The sequence below is a fragment of the Otolemur garnettii genome, unplaced genomic scaffold, assembly GCF_000181295.1.
Source record: "Otolemur garnettii isolate 467f Iridium unplaced genomic scaffold, OtoGar3 scaffold00185, whole genome shotgun sequence".
NCBI classification, from domain to species: Eukaryota; Metazoa; Chordata; class Mammalia; order Primates; family Galagidae; genus Otolemur; species Otolemur garnettii.
The window spans coordinates 2,917,652-2,936,506 of record NW_003852580.1 but is presented as its reverse complement, the minus strand read 5'-3'; the positions used below and the strand labels follow the sequence as shown (position 1 = coordinate 2,936,506).

The 18,855-nt window shown below is 47.9% G+C and overlaps 2 protein-coding genes across 4 annotated transcripts in view; both read right to left on the bottom strand.

The window, feature by feature from the left end:
- Positions 1 to 13,491, bottom strand: part of TCF25 (transcription factor 25) — a 40,414-nt gene extending 26,923 nt beyond the window's left edge. For 2 of the 3 annotated variants that reach the window (XM_012812051.2, XM_023507494.1), the window contains exons 1-4: positions 13,193 to 13,491; positions 9,860 to 9,931; positions 1,276 to 1,437; positions 102 to 176 (exon numbers count right to left, since the gene is read on the bottom strand). In XM_012812051.2, the coding sequence (XP_012667505.1) occupies positions 102 to 176; positions 1,276 to 1,437; positions 9,860 to 9,931; positions 13,193 to 13,384 (501 nt within the window). In that variant the 5' untranslated portion in view covers positions 13,385 to 13,491. The remainder of the gene's footprint in view (positions 1 to 101; positions 177 to 1,275; positions 1,438 to 9,859; positions 9,932 to 13,192) is intronic. The other variant, XM_003800813.3, reaches the window with a different exon arrangement.
- Positions 13,492 to 16,944: 3,453 nt separating this feature from the next.
- The window catches only part of SPIRE2 (spire type actin nucleation factor 2), a 17,807-nt gene continuing 15,896 nt past the window's right edge, over positions 16,945 to 18,855 (bottom strand). The window contains exon 12 of the mRNA XM_023507502.1: positions 16,945 to 17,271. Coding sequence (XP_023363270.1) covers positions 17,049 to 17,271 — 223 coding nt within the window. The 3' untranslated portion in view covers positions 16,945 to 17,048. The remainder of the gene's footprint in view (positions 17,272 to 18,855) is intronic.

Sequence of the window (18,855 nt, the reverse complement as noted above, 5' to 3'; positions counted from 1 at the left end):
TCAAAAAAAAAAAAAAAAACCTTTCACCACCACCTTGAAAAACACAGCCAGAAAGACAGAGGGGAACGAGGCAGAACTGAAGCCATTTCCAACTCACATACCGAAGTCTCTCCTGTACTGTTTTTCTTATTTTTCTGTTTCTTTTTCTTCTTTCGAAGTTTGCCACTTGCATTAGACTAACAAAAGACAAGAATTTTAATCAATGGAAAAAGAAACAAAATCTTAAAAATTGAGAACTAAAGAAGCAACCCTGACTCCATCCTCACTCGAGCAGTCCCCACACCTGCCCCTGTGGTCCCCTTGCACCTGTGACTCTCACCCCTGCACCTATGGTCCCCCTGCTCCTCTGACCCCCACACACCTGCAACTGCACCTATGGTCCCGGATCCTACAACTCCTGACACCTACTCACCCCCTACAACTGTGGTCCCCCTTGCTCCTGCAACCCCTCCACACCTGCACCTGTGGTCCCCCTGCTCCTACAACCCCCCCTTGCACCTGTGACCCCCCCTACCTGCACATGTGGTCTCCCTGTTCCTGTGACCCCTCTGCCCCTGCACCTGTGGTCCCCTGTGCCTGCAGTTTCCCAGGTGCCCCTGCACTTGGCCAACTCCTTCCCTGACATCTGTGAAGACTCCTCAGGGAAGGCTCATGATGCTGAGCTTCATCAGGTACCTGCTTAGCACTTCAAGTCAGGACTCCAATTATCTGGTCCTGTCCACACTGCCCTCTCAACCAGAGACTCCTGAAGGAGACTCTTCCCCAGCATCCCACAGGCTCCCAAGAAACATTTATTGAATAACAGACAAAAGCTCTCCTCACAGGGACCTCTGAGAAGACTCACTTTAAGGACCCTCTGCTGTGACGTGGCACAAGGTGGTGATTTGTCTGCACCTCTGCCCACCCACATGATGACCTGCACACTCCTTCAAGCATGCTTACTTAGGTAGCACCCAGACCCACTGCCTACCCAAGCCAAGGCTCAGAAGTGCAATGTGGAAGAACACAGCAGACAGGCTGACATGCCCCAGGAGTGGGCATGGATCTCCTGAACATGGGAAGCAGGTTTGGGACTGAGTGCATAGCATCTGTGATGTCATTGCTTAAGATTTCATAGAAATCTCATCAGAGTTCCCAAGGGAATTTTTTGGCAATCAGGCAATTAACAAAATTGAATTCAGAAAACAACATCTCCAAGAAAATGTCATGAGTGTGTGTGGCTTAGAGTCCTGGGGCCTCCCAGCTGCGGTCCCTCCTCATCACTCTGAACCCTACCTGCTCTGTGGATGCGGCCATGGCTGTATCTCCATCCGTCTTGGTTTCCGTGTGTCCACACAGAGCCCTCTCTCTGCATCCTGGTGCCACAGTGTCTGTGTGTGCACAGTCGGGCCTCTCCCCATTCACCACAGGGTCATCTTCAAGATCCTCAATGTCTATCTAGAAGCATGTTGGAGAGAAGGACATCACTTGCCCAGCAGAGCGGTAGTGTCAGTGGGGATGGTAAAAGAGAGCCCCATGCTGGGGGGGGCACCCAAGAACCCACCTACACACAACTATTTTTAATAGTAAAAATAATAACTCTGGGCCAGGCGTGCTTCCTCATGCCTATAATACTAACACTCTGGGAGGCGAAGGTAGGTGGATTACCTGAGCTCACAAGTTTGAGACCAGCCTGAGCAAGAGCGAGACCCTGTCTCTAAAAATAGCCGGGCATTATGGTAGTGCCTCTAGTCCATGCTACTGGGGAGACTGAGGCAAAAGAACTGCTTGAGCCCAGAAGTTTGAGTTTGCTATGAGTTATGAGCCCGGAGACAAAGTGAGACTATCTGAAAAAAATAATAACTCTGAGCTGAGTCCAATGGCTCACGCCTATAATCCCAGTGACTTAAGAGTCTGAGATAGGAGGATCACTTGAGGCTAAGAATTTGAGACTAGCCTGGGTAACACAGTGAGACCCCATGTCAAAAAAATTTAGCTAAAAATATAATCCTAGCACTCTGGAAGGCTGAGGTGGGCAGACTGCTTGAGCTCAGGAGTGCAAGACCAGCCTAAGCCAGAGCAAGACCCCATCTCTAAAAAAATAGCCAGGCGTTGTAGCAGGCGCCTATAGTCCCAGCTACTTGGGAGACTGAAGCAAGAGAATCACTTGAGCCTAGGAGTTTGAGGTTGCTGTGAGCTATGATGCCGCAGCACTCTACCCAAGGCAACAAAATGAGACTCTGTCTCAAAAAAAAAAAAATTTAGCTAGATAATAATTTGCACAATAGAACCTTATATATGCATAATTCACACAATAGAATCTTATTTTTTTCCACACAATAGAATCTTAAATGCACCACAGCTGCATAAAGAATAAATGAATTTCAGGGTACAATTCTCAATGGAAGGTAGTCCCAGAGGACAGAGACAATAAACTCTCCAGTTCTCTTTCTGGAGAGGAGAACAGAAGGGGTTGTGAATTACCAGAAGCATTCTGGCCCTTCACTAGAGTCCCAGCTACTTGGGAGGCTGAGGCAGGAGAATTGCTTGAGCCCAAGAGTTGGAGGTTGCTGTGAGCTATGGTCCTACAGAAAACAATAAAGTGAGACTCTGTCTCAAAAAAAAAAATAGGCCAGGCGTGATGGTCACGCCTGTAATCCTAACACTCTGGGAGGCCAAAGCGGGTAGGTGGCCCTGAGCTTACAGGTTTGAGACCAGCCTGAGCGAGAGCAAGACCCTGCCTGTAAAAATAGCTGGGTGTTTTGGTTGGTGCCTATTGTCCCAGCTACTTAGAAAGCTAAAGCAAGAGAATCATTTGAGCCCAAGAGTTTGAGGTTGCTGTGAGCTATGATGCCACAGTACTGTACCGAGGGTGACAAAGTAAAACTCTGTCTCAAAAAAATGATAAAAATAAATAAAATAAATAAAACTGGGACCACGCCATACTTGGAGACTTTTCAGTGATGTGCATGTACAGCAGATATCATTTGCCTGGTTCCTACTGGGCCCTACTGCCTCAGTCAGTAAAATATCAAAGAAAAGAAAGCACAAAAAAGTAGCTTTTGGGCTCAGTGCCTGTAGCACAGTGGTTACGGCGCCAGCCACATACACCAAGGCTGGCAGGCTCGAACCCAGCCTGGGCTAGCTAAACGAGTAGACAACTGCAACAAAAAATAGCCAGGTGTTATGGCAGGAGCCCATAGTCCCAGCTACTCGGGAAGCTAAGGCAAGTTATGAGCTGTGACGCCATAGCACTCTACCAAGGGCGACAAAGTAAGACTCTGTCTCTAAAAAACAAAAAAAGAAAGAAAAGCAAAGAAGTTCAACTTTATAAAAATCTCTATGTCAGGCTCGGCGCCTATAGCTCAACCGGCTAAGGCGCCAGCCACGTACACCTAGGGTGGCGGGTTTGAATCCCCAGCCCAGACCCGCCAAAACAACAATGACGGCTGCAACCAAAAAATAGCCGGGCGTTGTGGCGGGCGCCTGTGGTCCCAGCTACTTGGGAGGCGGAGGCAGGAGACTCGCTTGAGCCCAGGAGTTGGAGGTTGCTGTGAGCTGTAATGCCATGGCACTCTACCCAGGGGGACAGCTTGAGGCTCTGTCTCAAAAAAAAAAAAAAAAAAAAAATCTCTATGTCAAACCAAACTTCAATGGGAAGTTCTGACTCTGTGCATTCCCACAGAGCACCTGTGACACCCTCAGTTTGTTTCCTTAGTAAAGATTTCTGCTGATGGCATGTTATGCACTGCTATTCACACTGCAAGCACCAGCACCAAAACACACGATCACCTTCAGAGAAATCTTATTACCTATCTAAAAGCTGTCCCTCTCATCAATTTTAAGGTCTCAAACAGGGAACATCTCAAAAAGACATCATCTACCACATCTGGTGCTTGCCAATATTCCACAGGACAAGGCTTGAAAGACACTTCACTGAATACTAAGCAGTGAAGGAAAACTGAGTTTTATCCTTTTTTAGGGGGAGAACCTGATTTCTTAAAAAACTGGGATATAAGCTAGGTATGGTGGCTCACGTCTGTAATTCTAGCACTCTGGGAGGCCAATGTGGGTGGAACTGCCTAAGCTCAGTAGTTTGAGACCAGCCTGAGGAACAGCAAGACCCCATCTCTACAAATAGCCAGGTGCCTGTAGTCCTAGCTACTCGGGAGGCTGAGGCAAGAGAATTGCTTAAGCCCAAGAGTTTGAGGTTGCTGTGAGCTATGACGCCACAGCACTCTACCAAAGGTGACAAAGTGTAACTGTCTCAAACAAACAAAACAACTAGGGTATAATATATCATGAAGAGACTATACAGTATGAATTTTGGCAATTTCATACACATACGAGGTTTGACAATTAAGTTTGCAAACTTGCCACCATGTGCTTATGTTGGCAGCACTGTACAAATAGCTCAGTAAGTTTCAGACTCAGTAGATCAGCATTTCACAGATGTGCTAGTGTCAGCCTGTGGTGGTGTCTTTCCGAGTGGCATTCATTACTGTTGTTGTGTGTTTTTTTGTGTGCCATCATGAGAATACCGGAGCTTGAATTAAAGCAATGAACAAACATTTGTAAATTTCTTGTTAAACTTGGCCAGAGTGGCCAGGGACATGTTAGTGCAAATTTATGATAATGCCATGAAGAAAACAGCAGTGTAGAAATGGATTAAATTTCCTTCTGAGGGGAAAGTGTCACTGAAGAAGAGAGATCAGGGTGGCCAATAACAAGCAGAACTGAGAAAAAGTTGTGCACTGAAATCATCAGCTGACCATGCGAGGCATAGCAGACCAAGTACACAAGGATAGAGAAAGTTAGGAAAATTTTAGCTGAAAATCTTGGCCAACAACTCATGGCTCCTGCGTTACAACAATGCACCAGCTCATACAGCACTGATGGTGAGGAGTTTTTAGCCAGGAAACAAATAACTGTATTAAAACACCCACCCTTCTAGGTGGCGCCTGTGGCTCAAAGGAGTAGGGCGCTGGCCCCATATGCTGGAGGTGGCGGGTTCAAACCCAGCCCCAGCCAAAAGCTGCAAAAAACAAACAAACAAAAAAAACACCCACCCTTCTCATCTGATCTGACCCCCAATGACTTTTTCTTTACCTGAAGACAAAGGAAGTACTGAAAGGAAGACATTCTGATGACTTTGAGGGCATCAAGGGTACTACGATGACAGCTCTGATGGCCACTCCAGAAAAAGAGTTCCAAAATTGCTTCAAGGTGGACTAGGTGCTGGTGTGGGTACACAGCTCCTGAGGGGAGTACTTTGAAGGTGATCGTAGTCATGCTCAGCAGTGAGGTAGGTAGCACTTTTTCTAGGATGAGTTTGCCAACTTAATTGTCAGACCTCCATATAACCCACAGTCTTATCAAGATATAAAACATTCCCATCGCCCCACAAATAAACCTTTGTACCAACTCCAACTAATAACCCTATAAGCCCCTATGAGCTTTTCTTGGTAAACTTACTCTGCCTGTTCTAGACCGCCATGTGGACAAGAGTCTGTGCTACTGTGCCCTTGTCTGCACTGGCTTCACACACATTTCTGAGAGCATCAGTCGTTAGCCCCTTGTGTTAGGTTCCTAGTATTACTTTGTATGGATATCACAACCAGTTTGTCCATTCACCTGCTGAAGTCATTTGTTTCCCCTCTGAAGTTATAATGAATAAAGCTGCTGTGAATATCTGCGAGTATTTTTGGTAAATATCTAAAAGTGTAATTATTGGGTTATAACGTACAAGACCAATATGCAGTGGTAGACCTAATCCCAAAGTGGTTGCATAATTTTGCATTCCTAGAATTCTAATCACTACACATTTTCACCAGGATTTGACAGAGTGGCTATTTCTTTTTTTTTTCTTCAAAGTGGGTATTTCTTTCTTTTTCTTTTATTTATTTATTTATTTATTTATTTTGTGAGACAGAGTTTCGCTCTGTCACCTGGACTGGAGTGCAGTGCCATCACAGCTCACTGCAACCTCAAACTCCTGGACTAAAGTTATCCTCCTACCTCAGCCTCCTCAGTAGCTGGGACTATAGGTGCCTGCTACAGCACTTGGCTAGTTTTTCTATTTTTAGTAGAGAAGGAGTCTCACTCTTGCTCAGGCTAGTCTTGAATTCCTGAGTCCAAGTGATCCTTCTGCCTCAGCCTCAAAGAGTGCTGGGAGTATAGGCATGAGCCACCCACCACACCCGGCTTTAGTTTCCTTTTAAAAATTCCAACTCCCTTCCCCTCAAGAAATACAATTTGGCTTCTAGCAGAATCTGTGTCTCTCTAATTGAAATCTTCAGACTCCAATAAATGCTTTTTCTTACTGACTGCAGTATGGTTTTTTAGCTTCTTTTTGGTTGACACATGCATGGATCTATTTCTGAACGTGCCATTCTGTTGTCCATATATATTTTTGCTAATGGCACACTATCTTGATTATTCCAGCTTTACAGTGAGTCTAGATGTAAGATGCAGCAGCTCTTCAACTTTATCACTCTTCTTGGAGATAGTTTTGGCTATTACAATCAGCCTGTCAGTAAAGCCTGCATAATCTGTAGGTTAAGGCACCTGATGCACACATCAGCTTGGGGAGAACTGTCGTATTGAGTCTTTTGATCCTTAAGCATGGAATAGCTCTCTGCTTATTTAAATATTCTTTAATTTCTCTGAGCAATGTTTTATACTCAGTATAGATGTCTTTTTTTTTTTTTTTTTTGAGACAGAGCCTTAAGCTATCGCCCTGGGTAGAGTGTCCTGGCATCACAGCTCACAGCAACCTCCAACTCCTGGGTTCAAGTGATTCTCCTGCCTCCGCTTCCCAAGTAGCTGGGACTATAGGCACCGGCTATTTTTTGGTTGCAGCCATCGTTGTTGTTTGGCAGGCCGGGACTGGATTCGAACCCGCCAGCTCAAGTGTATCTGGCTGGCGCTTAGCCCCTTAAACCACAGGCGCCAAGCCTCAGTACAGACATCTTACACTTCTTTCACAAAATTTATCTGTAGTTATTACGTTTTAATGTTACTGTAAAATGAAATTTTTAGAGTTCTTTTTTTTTTTTTGGAGACAGAGTCTTACTATGTTGCCCTCGGTTGCTCACAGCAACCTCAAACTCGTGGGCTTAAGCGATTCTCTTGTCTCAGTCTCCCAAGTAGCTGGGACTACAGGTGCCCACCACAACACCCGGCTGTTTTTTTGTTCTTGTTGTTGCAGTTGTAATTGTTGCTTTAGCTACCTCGGGCTGGGATGGAACCCATCAGCCTTGGTGTATGTAGGTAATGCCGTAACCACTGTGCTACGGCATTCTAGGTGCAGAGCCTAGAGTTCATTTTCAACTGTCCACTGTCCTCAAACTTTTAAACTCAAACTCCCAGCCTCAAGGACAGAGATTTTTACATATTAACCTAAAAGCACTGATTAGAGTTTTTTTTCCTTGTATGTAAAGATTTTCCATGTATTTGATCACTACATTTCTTTTTTTTAACCTTTTTTTTTTTTTTTTGAGACAGAGTCTCACTTTATTGCCCTCAGTAGAGTGCCGTGGCATCACACAGCTCATAGCAACCTCCAACTCCTGGGCTTAGGCGATTCTCTTGCCTCAGCCTCCCAAGTAGCTGGGACTATAGGCGTCTGCCACAACGCCCAGCTATTTTTTGTTGCAGTTTGGCTGGGGCTAGGTTTGAACCCACCACCCTTGGTATATGGGGCTGACGCCCTCCTCACTGAGCCATAGGCGCTGCCCAATCACTACATTTCTATTTGTTGGGTTTCAAGACAGCTGCCTGTCTCCTAAAATGTCAGGGTTCCAGGCAGCTGCCTGCATGTCCTCAGTTCTTGGAGCACTGTTGGTCAAAAATGACCAACCATCCCAAAGTAAGGCAAGCCTGAAACAAAGTTTATTGAGGAAGAGAAAGACAGTGTACAGTAGCATTCTCAACCTGTGGGTCATGACCCACAGGAACTGTATTAAAGGGCCAAGGCATTAGGAAGGTTGAGAACCACTGGTCTACAGATTAAAAGCTTACAAAGCAGGGTATGTTCACCACAGACAGCCAACGGGCCTCCATTGCCAGGGCAAGTAGGTAAAGAGACCAAGGTTATGGCTGGTGATTCCCTTTTATACCTTCTGGGTCAGAGATCACCTAGGAACTAGAATCTTACTATGCACATGAACCTCCCGTGAGCCTCTCTGCCAGTCCACTGAGGGGTATGGACCAAAATACACACTTATGCTATGGACGTTGATACTTAGTCTTAAGGCTAATTATTATTCTAGGTCATCTTCAAGACCCAGCTGTACTTGCTGTTAGGCCACAGAGACTTCCACACCCTTTTGCAGTGGGTAGCTAAGTTCTGACTGGCAGGTTGGTAGGGTGGTGGTCCCTCTTCCCTAGGTGTGAGCAATAACTAAGGACAAAATTAAGGTGGGCAGGCCCCCAAGATGGGCCCCCGCCCAACAATGTCCTTCTTCCCAGGAGAGCTGTTCCAAACTTATCTATGTCAGAAGAAATTTTAGAGCAGCCATCTTTGTCCCTGACATCATCAGGAAGCACTGAATATTCATGATTTATGTATGAACATTAGCTTTGGTTTTTCACAGATACCTTTCCTCAAGTGGGAAAGGTTCCTTTCTATTCCTAGTTCCCTGACTTTTTAAAAATTATGACTGGGCACTGAATCCCATCAAATGCATCTATATCTATTGGGATAATCATATGGTTTTTCTTATTTATTCTGTAAATTAGATGAATTACATTTTTTCATTTAAATGACAGGATCTCGGCTGGGCACGGAGGCTCAGACCTGTAATCCTAGCACTCTGGGAAGCTGAGGCAGGTGGACTGCTCGAGCCCAAGAGTTTGAGGTTGCTGTGAGCTGTGACACCACAGCACTCTATCCAGGCAAACATAGTGAGACTGTCTCAAAGAAAAAAATTTAAAAAATATGACAGGGTATCCCTCTGTCACTAGACTAATCTGTTCACAGTGGTCTCAAACTCCTGGTTTCAAGTGATTCTCCTGCCTCAGCCTCCTGTACAGCAATAACTACAGATGCGTGCATGGCTAATTTAAGAACATTTTTTGTAGAGATAGGATCTCTCTCTGTTGCCTAGGCTGGTCTTGAACTCCTCACTTCAAGTGATCCTCCCACTTCAGCTTTCCAAAGCGCTGAGGTTATAGGTGGAAGGCACCGTGCCCAGGGCCCACTATAGTATTCTTATGATTAGTAACTGCATGGTATATTTATCTCTTACAAACAACATATAGTTAGATCTTACTTTTTATCCAAACACACTCTACCTTTAAATTGCAAAGTCATAAACAAAAAATTGTAAGGTCAATTTACACATGATGCATATTGACTCAATGGGTTTGCATTTATCACCCTGCTGTGTCCTTTCATCCTATTTCTTCCCTGTTCTTGCATCCCCCTTTCCTGCTTCCTTTTGGATAACTTTTTCATATTCCATTTTATCTCTTCTAATGGTCTGTTTTATATTTTTAATGGCTGCTCTAGGGTTTACAGCAAGTTTTCTTTTTCTTTTTTTTGAGACAGGGTCTCACTATGTCACCCTTGGTAGAGTGCCGTGGTGTTACATACAGTCCACAGCAACCTCAAACTCTTGGGCTCAAGTGATTCTCTTGCTTCAGCCTCCAAAGTAGCTGAGTCTACAGGCACCCACCACAACACCCAGCAATTTTTTTTGTTGTTGTTGCAGTTATCATTGTTGTCTTAGCAGGTCTGGGCCGGATTCAAACCTGCCAGTCCTGGTGTATGTGGCCAGCACCCTAATCAGTGAGATACAGGTGCTGAGCCCACAGCAAGCTTTTTAATTAGCACAGTGTTCACTGGAACATAACTTCACACACATGAGAAACTCACAGAAGTGTGTCTTCGTTTCTTCTCCCTCCTTAGGGCTATAGTCATGTGGTTCACTTCCGTACATTTTAAAGCCTACAACACATGATTATTTTTGCTTTAACAGTCAATTATTCTTTAAAGAAATTAAAATCTAGGAAACACATTTTATATTCATACTAATTCTACTTCTCCATTATCTTCCTATAAATTCATGTTTGAATCTGGCATCATTTTCCTTCAACACTTTTAGCATAGGCCTTCTGGTAATTAGTTTTCTCAGGTTTTGTCCATATGAAAATGCCTATTTCATGTCCATTAAAAATATTTTCATGAATAGAGAATTCAGGCTAATAATTTTTTGGCTATGCTCAATGGCTCACACCTATAATCCTAGCACTTTGGGAGGCCAAGGCAGGAGGATTGCTTGAGACTGGGAGTTTGAGACCGGCGTGAGCAACACAAAACATCATTTCTCTGGGAGGCCAAGGCAGGTGGATAGCCTGAGCTCATGAGTTTGAGAGCAGCCTGAACAAAAAGCAAGACCCCATCTCTACTAAAAATAGAAAAAATTGAGGCAAGAGGATTGCTTGAGCCCAAGAGTTGGAGGTTGCTATAAGCTATGATGCCACCAGCAAGCTACCCAGGGTGAATGCTTGAGACTCTGTCTCAAAAAAAAAAAAAAAAAAAAAAAAGACACCATTTCTACAAAAGAAAAAAAAAGAAAGAAAAATTAGCAGGTGGTGGGTGCCTATAGTTCTAGTTATTTGGGAGGCTGAGGCAGAAGAATCACTTGAGCCCAGCATCTGGAGGCTGCTATGAACTATGAGGATGCCACTGCACTCCAGCCAGGAGAGCAAGACATTTGTCTCAAACAAAAAAAATCGTCTTTTAATATTTTAAAGATGTTCCACTCTCTGGCTTGCTTTATATTTAAAAAAAAAAATAAGTGATTATTCTCACCATTATTCCCTGTAGATAATGTGGGTTTATCTCTAGCTGCCTATTTGTCTGATTTTTGTTGCTATATCAGAACACCTGAGACCAGGTAATTTATAAAGAAAAGAGGTTTTAATCAGGCGTTGTTACTCATGTTTATAATCCTAGCACTCCGGGAGGCTGAGATGGGTGGATTGCTTGAGCTCACAGGTATCGAGACCAGCCTGAGCAAGAGCAAGACCTTGTCTCAAAATAACTGGGCATTGTGGCAGGTGCCTGTAGTCCCTGGTATTTAGGAGGCTGAGACAAGAGGATTGTTTGAGCCCAAGAGCTTGAAGTTGCTGTGATCTATGATGCCATGGCACTCTATCCAAGGCAACAAAGTAGGACTCTGTCTCACAAAAAAAAAAAAAAAGAGAACGAGAGAGAGAAAAGAGAAAAAAAAACAAAATTAAAGAGGTCTATTTAGTTTATGGTTTTGCAGGTTGAGAAATTCAAATCAGCGTGCACATCTGACAAGGGCTTCATGTTGCTTTGCCAAGTGAAGGCAAGTGGGAAGAGAAAAGGAGTATGTTACGAAACCAAACAGAGCAGCCTTGCTTTATAATCACATGCTCTCCAGGCCAGGCTCAGTGGCTCACACCTGTAATCCCAGCACTCAAGAAGGCTGAGGCAGAGGATCCCTTAAACTCAGGAGTTCAAACCCAGCCTGAGCAAGAGTAAGACCTGACTCTACTAAACATAAGAAAAATTAGTCAGGCATTGTGATAGGCGCTGTAGTCCCAACTACTGGGGGGAGGAGCATCACTTGAGCTCAAGAGTTTGAGGCTTTTGTGAGCTAGGCTGATGCCACAGCCCTCTACCCAGGGCAAATGAGTAAGAGTCTTAAAAAAAAAAAGGAACAATGAAAAAGAGACTTTAGGGCTCAGCGCCTGTGGCTCAAGAGGCTAAGGTACCAGCCACATACACCTAAGGTGGAGGGTTCGAATCCAGCCTGGCCTGCCAAACAACAATGACGGCTGCAACCAAAAAATAGCCAGGCATTGTGGCGGGCGCCTGTGGTCCCAGCTACTTGGGAGGCAGAGGCAGGAGACTCGCTTGAGCCCAGGAGCTGGAGGTTGCTGTGAGCTGTAATGCCATGGCACTCTACCCAAGGGAATAGCTTGAGGCTCTGTCTCAAAAAAAAAAAAAAAAAAACGAAAAAGAGACTTTAGGCCTGGCATGATGGCTGTAATCCTAGCACTCTGGGAGGCCGAGGTAGGTGTATTGCTTGAGCTCAAGACAAGACCAGCCTCAGCAGGAGTTGAGACTGTCTCTACTAAAAACGAAAAACTGAGGCAAGAGGATTGCTTCAGCCCAAGAGTTGGAGGTTGCTGTGAGCTATGACACCATGGCACTCTTCCAAGGGCAACAAAGTGAGACTCTGTCTCAAAAAAACAAAAAACAAAGAAAAAGAGACTTTAGTACCACCACCTCTTCCAAAGATTTCAGTAAGACCATCTCTCTTCCTAAGTGGAAAGATCACTAATACAAACCAAACTCCCAAGTTGTCTTAAGACAATTCTTGCACTCTCCACTGTCTCAGTATAGGCCCCTTTGCTTGCAAACTCTATATACAATTGCAAGACCAAGTGAGCTTACAAAGAAAATCTGCTTTCTCCACAAATAGCTCATTGCTACTCATTGGTAGCAATGGGCTAGGATGTGCAGGGCAGGCTTTACTGGAGATACAAGGTGGGCAAGGCACACATGTTACCTGCCCACAGTGAGGACAGAGAAGCCAGGAACAGGTAATTCGCACACAGGTAAAGTTACAGAGTAAGCACAGCGATAAGGAGAAAATGTCACAGGAACTGGGTGGGCAAATCTTATTTACTGTGTACTCTCTTGTACCAGACACCTGCTGCAGAGGATGCAGCCAGGAGCAAGACGCCAAGCCCTGGGTTAGGCCAGGAGTATTGTAAGGATTAAAGCAAAATATGTGCTGAGGTCCTGCAAGTGCTTGCCTTACAAGATGTTCAGGCCCAGAACCAAAGGGAGACCTCCCCACTCCAGACCCCAGACCCCAAATAACCCCGCCCACTGCTGGACCCTGATACTCTTGAAATCATGTCCCGCCCTCCCCACCTTGACACAGGTCTTATTAAGCCCCGCTCTCCATGACCTCATGACTCCGGCCCATCCCAAGCTTTATTTAGCCCCGCCCATCCTGCGGTCCTAGTCTCGGACGCATAGCCCCGCCCATCCCACTGCAGCTAGCTCCACGTCGCCCTGCCCCATCCCTGACATCAAGGCCCCGCCCACCCCGCCCGAGCTCAGACTCAACTTGACGCTCGCCCCGCCCCCATGACGTCACGCCCCCCCCGCGCAGACCCGTCTCACACCCAGCCCCCCACCCGCGGCCGCGGAGTTTCTCACCAGCTCGAACCGGTTGTTGACTTGGACGCCCGCCTTTCCTGTGCAACCGGGACGCTGGCCACCAGGCCCGCGTTTTGGCCCTTCTTCTTCCGCGTCATCGTCATCTCGGAGGTCAAAATGCAGGGCGCCAGGCCCGAGGGGCTCCTGGCCGCGCTGTTCCCCCCTCAGCCTCCGGAGGGCCCGGCGCGACATAGGACCCAACGGCCGCTGACGCCTGGAGAAAGGGAGAAGAGCAGAAAAAGCGAGCGGCTGGCGCGCCTGCGCACTTAAGGCGCGCTGGCGCGAGGCTGGAGTGTCGCACCTGCGCGCTGTGGCTCTCCGGAACTTCCTCTCCTCATCCGCAGCTTCGGGGAAGGTTTGGGCGCGTCCGGCCGAGTTCTCGTGAGAGTTGGGCGCCTCCGTGCGGTGAGACCGCGCCAGCACCTGTGTGTGGGGCTGCGCAGGGTCTCGCGATGAGCGGGACGGAAGGCGGGCTTCAGCGGCGCTGAGGTTTTTTTGAGCCCAGAACCAACTCCGGCCCTGGAGAGGCCCTGTCCTTCCTAGTGCGGGCCAGCGGGAACGCCGGGGCAGGTATAGGGGGCTGAGCTCAGGTGGACACGCTGCAGCTTGGGGCACTCCGAGGGCCCGGGCCTGTGCTGGGCGGCTGCGGTATCTCCGCTCAGCCTGCCTCTGCAGCAGCCAAGGAAAACGAAGTAAGCGCGCCAAGCCGAGGAGCCCCCTGCTCCCCAGGACAGACGAAGCCGAATCTCAGGACCGGGCCCTGGGTGTTCGTTCTTTGGCTGCAGCGGGAACACAGCCTGTCCTGGTGCGGGGTCAGCGAAGCCTTCCACCCGGGCTGGGCATCGGCATCTTGGGGGCATTTTCACAGTAAAGGCGCGTGGCCTAGGCCCAGAGACTCTGAGAGGTCCAGCGTGGGTGGTTTTTAGAGCTGTAAAGAGGCAGCCAGGACTGGGAACTGGCAGGGGTCCCAGGGCAGCCCTGAGACGGGGTTCCACGCCGGGAGGCAGGCCCAGTGCTCAGTTCTTACCTCATCTTCTCCTTTTACAGGAGAAGAAACTGGGACTCGAAATAAGGAACTGATCCAGAGAGAAACTGGTTTGCATCGGGGCGGTGAGTCCTGAATCTGAGGAAGAGGCCGCAAGGACAGAGAAGGTGCATTCCCGGAGCCCAGTGTTCTTCACTTTGAGAAGTTGTTGAGATGCACATACTTTCTGGTCAGCTGTCCTGCTTCCCAGTGGCTGGCACATGGCTGCTGCCTCAAAGCCTTCCACCTGCCCGGTCTGCGCTCCCAGTCCAGCGGCTAGAGAGGACCCGCAAGCTCAGGACCAGCCAAGTTGTTTTCATGTCACACTTGATCAAGTCGTGTGACCAGTCTGTGCAGGTCTTTCGCCTGGCTTGCCGGTGGAAGCTTCAGGCTCTCAGCTTGGAAGCACCTCCACAAGACAGAGGTTGTATACAGGTGAGAGTGCAGCGTCAGCTGAACTTGGTGTCTTCCCTGGACAGGAACTTTGGTTTGTTTTTTTTTTTTTTTTGAAGAGCCTCAAGCTGTAGCCCGGGGTAGAATGCTATGGCGTCACAGCTCACAGCAACCTCCAACTCCTGGGCTCAAGTCTCCTGCCTCAGCCTCCCAAGTATCTGGGACCACAGGCGCCCGCCACAACACCTGGCTATTTTTTTGGCTACAGTTGTCATTGTTTGGCGGGCCTGGGCTGGATTTGAATCCACCACCTTAGGTGTATGTGGCTGGCACCTTAGCCACTTGAGCCACAGGCCCAGAGCCCAGACAGGAACTTTGAATGGGAGTTTCTCCCTGTACTGTTGAAGGCCTGGTTCTCAGCAAGGGAAGTTTAGGTCTACTTGTCAGGTCTCAAGGTGATAAAGCTGAGGCGGTGCTTCCTTCAGTGGGCTGATTGCATGGCTGCCTGTACCTTGGGTTGGAGTGGGGGGGATCCAGCAACCCTTTTAAAAGCAGCACAGAGAGGAAAGGCAGCAAGGAGATGGAAATGCAGCAGCTCTCCCCTGACTGCCACAGCCTCGGGGAGCAGCTCTGCTTGGGCTGGGCAGCCATGAGGCACAGTCTTGTGCTCAGCCCCCCTGGTGCCAGGATATGCTCATTCTTTGTTTTCATTTCTAAAGTTCCATGTGGATTAGAATCCAGTCTCCCTGTGATTGGGAATGTGAGCATCAAGGGTAGAATCAGTAAGGACAGTAGCACTGACCTGCAAAACCAGAGGTCCTCAAACTTTTTAAACGGGGCCAGTTCACTGTCCCTCAGACCATTGGAGGGCCAGCCTACAGGCCCCGGGATGAGTCAGCTGCTAAGCAGGACAGGTGGCGATAGCAAAAACACCCTGCAGGCCAGATAAATGTCCTAGGTGGGCTGCATGTGGCCCGCAGGCCGTAGTTTGGGGACGCCTGCCTGAGACCCTCTGCCCACAAATTAGCTTCCTTATTGCTGGCTGTGTGACCGGGGCAGTACCTGACCCTCTCTGTGCCCATTTTATTTTTAAACAAATAAAAATAGAGACAGGGAGTCTGGCGTGCTCAAACAAGTGCTGGGAGTTGGCTGTTTTTATTGACTGCTCTAGTTCTGTGTATAGTTTTCCTGGATCCCAGCTGATAATTCTCTCCTGTAGGTCTATCTGCCATAATTCCTACCCCTTCGGGGCTTCCTGTGGCAGGCATTGGAGCCTGGAATGAAAAGGCCTCAATTAGGTTCCATCATGTTCCTGGTGGGCTGTGCATCCTTGGTGCAATTCTTCATCTTTCCAAGCCTCAGAGGCAGGATAATGATAGAGCCACCCTCCAAGGTGCACACAAGCAGCAGAGTGATGAGCACAGCCTCCCTAGAACTGCTGAGATGGTACCTCCAGCCCCTGTGAACCCCGAGTGAATCACCTCCCTGAAGAACAGGAGTAGGGATCTGGGAAACCAGACCAAAGGTCTCCCAAGCTAACAGGTGTGGCTTGAGTTATTGTTTCACATGCAACCTGATCAGGATGGCCAGGACTATGACTTTGGCAAAGAGCTGGCCAGGGCTTCCTTGCCAGGAGTGGGCCTGGGTGCCCCTATGCCCCAGAGCCCGGCTTCAGCCTTGGGACAACATGCCCCTGCTGTGGCTGGGCAAGTCCTCAGTACACACTCAGACAGAAGACTCTGACACCACCTTTATTCGACTAAGAGTAGACATAAGTACAGATTTACAGAGCTGTTTGTCCTGTATGGGAACATCACTACCACTGGGGACCTCTGGGATGGCAATGCAAGAGAAAGTGGGGCCCAGAGCTCCAGGGTGGCTGTGACAGAGGCACGGGGTTTTCCTGGGGCCTCTGTTGCCCAAGTCACCACCAAGGAGGATAGAGGTAGGCAGGGAGCATGGTCCACCTGGGAACAAAGTACCATCCCCACTGAGACATATACCTGGGGAGGGGAAGCTACTATGTCCGTTCCTACAATGGAGGAAAGAACTGGAACATGGGAGGGGGATCTATGCCGGGAGCCCCAGGATCTAGAGCCCTCTGTTCTCCCTCTGTGAGAAAGCCCATTCTCATTCCCATTCCCCCCTTTGTCCTCCCTATACTCCCACACACCTGAAATACTGAGAAGCAGCAGCTTTCCCCAAGGAGGGTCCTACAGAGAACCAAGCCCAAATGAACTCTGGGGCCAAGGAAACAATGTGTATAAATATATAGGCTGCGCATAGTATGTAAATGTATCTATATATGTATATATATACATGCACAGCTTAGGGCAGCTGTGCCCCAGCATCTCAGCCTCAGGTGGCATCCCTCTTCCTCTGTTGTGAGGCACCCTGTGGGTTTCTCTTAAATAAAAGCACAGCTGGCCACCTGTGCCTTCACTTGAAATCAAGAGTCCTAGTGTTAGGGATATAGAGGGACTGAGTCTGGCGGCTGCGTTGTGGTGTGGTGTTGAGGACATCCACGCTTTTGCGGCTGGAGCACACCACATCAGCCACAAAGCTGGTGCAGTCACTGCAGACATCCTTGAGGACAGAGCCGTGGGTATAAATATGGGGGAACTCCTCCTCCACGCTTCGCCACTGTTGCCCCTTCAGGGATCTGGGACAGAGTGGAGGACCAATGGGGGAAACCTAGCCAGGGGGCTAGATCTCCCTTGTACTCCCACCAAATCCACCCTTTTCCTCCATACCCATAGCCAGCCCCATGCCTCCTTTGTTTTCAGGTACCCTGTGTGTTTCTCTAAAAAGTACAGCTGGCAAAGTTCATCCCAGCAGACTCTTGCCTTGACTACCCTTATCCAATCTCCATCTCACACCACTCAGCCCCTCCAAAATGATTTCATCTCAAAATAGCTACCTTGGATTCCCTTTTCCTTGGAGGTGTCCCAGCAAACAGACAAAAGCCAGCTCCCAAGTCATGGCTAATGCCCAACCACAGCAACATTGGCAACAAGGCAAAGAACTCACTGAAAGGCGTCTCTTCTCGGGGTTGGTGTGGTTTTGGCAGTAGACGTCCCCTGAGGACTCTCAAAGCCCAGTGTGTAGACAGGGATGTGTGCAAACTTCTTAGAAGGCATTTTCATCTGCAGCACAGAGGGAAGTGTGGTCAGGCACCCCAGGGGACAGTTCAGGATACAGTGTTGGGAGCACCCCTCCCTGCCCTGGGGGTCACATGGCAGCCGGTGCTGTCCATGCTCTGCCACGCCTCCTGCCTGCCTTTATCTGAAGACTTGGTGTGTATCTCCTTGGTAGTTAACACACACCCTACCTGATTTTCTGCTCATCTAGACAGGGACTTCATAGGGGGCAGAAGCTTTTTCTCTTTTTATATCACAGGATCTACCACCATTCCCTACACACAAGATTTAACATTGAGCTGGGTATGGTGGCTCATGCAGGAGGATTGCTTGAGACCAGGAGTTCAAGACCAGCCTGAGCAACGTGGTGAGACACTGTCTCTACTAAAAATTAAAAGTAGCTGGGTGTGGTAAAGCGTGTGTCTATAATAAAGTGCTGGTTGCAGCACTACTGGCTGAGACAGTAAGATTGCTTGAGCCCAAGCATTTGAGATTGCTCTGAGCTATGATGATGCCACTGCAGCCTAGCCCAGGCACCAGAGCAAGACCCTGTCTAAAAAATAAAAATTAAAAAAAGTTGATGAGGCGTAAGTTTCTCTATTGCCAAGTATTAGGGTATAAAGTAAGAGTTTAAAAATAGTGGTAGTATGGGCGGTGCCTGTGGCTCAGTGAGTAGGGCACTAGCCCCATATTTCAAGGGTGGCAGGTTCAAACCTGGCCCTAGCCAAACTGCAAAAAAATAGCTAGGCGTTGTGGCGGGCGCCTGTAGTCCCAGCTACTCAGGAGGCTGAGGCAAGAGAATCGCCTAAGCCCAGGAGTTGGAGGTGCTGTGAGCTGTGATGCCATAGCACTCTACCAAGAGTGACAAAGTGAGACTCTGTCTCTTAAAAAAAAAAAAAAGTGGTGGTAAAAGTCCCTCTCAGGCAGATTCTGAGCTAAGGCATTAAGAGGTAACATGCTTGTATATGTTATTACCCATTCACCTCTGTACACACCCACACATGATCATAGAACCAAACTGCAATAGAACACTCAAGTTGTAGAGTGTGAGAAGGTCCTACCAGAGAGGAAGTGAAGGCTTTCTTTGCACTAGCCTACTAAAAGGG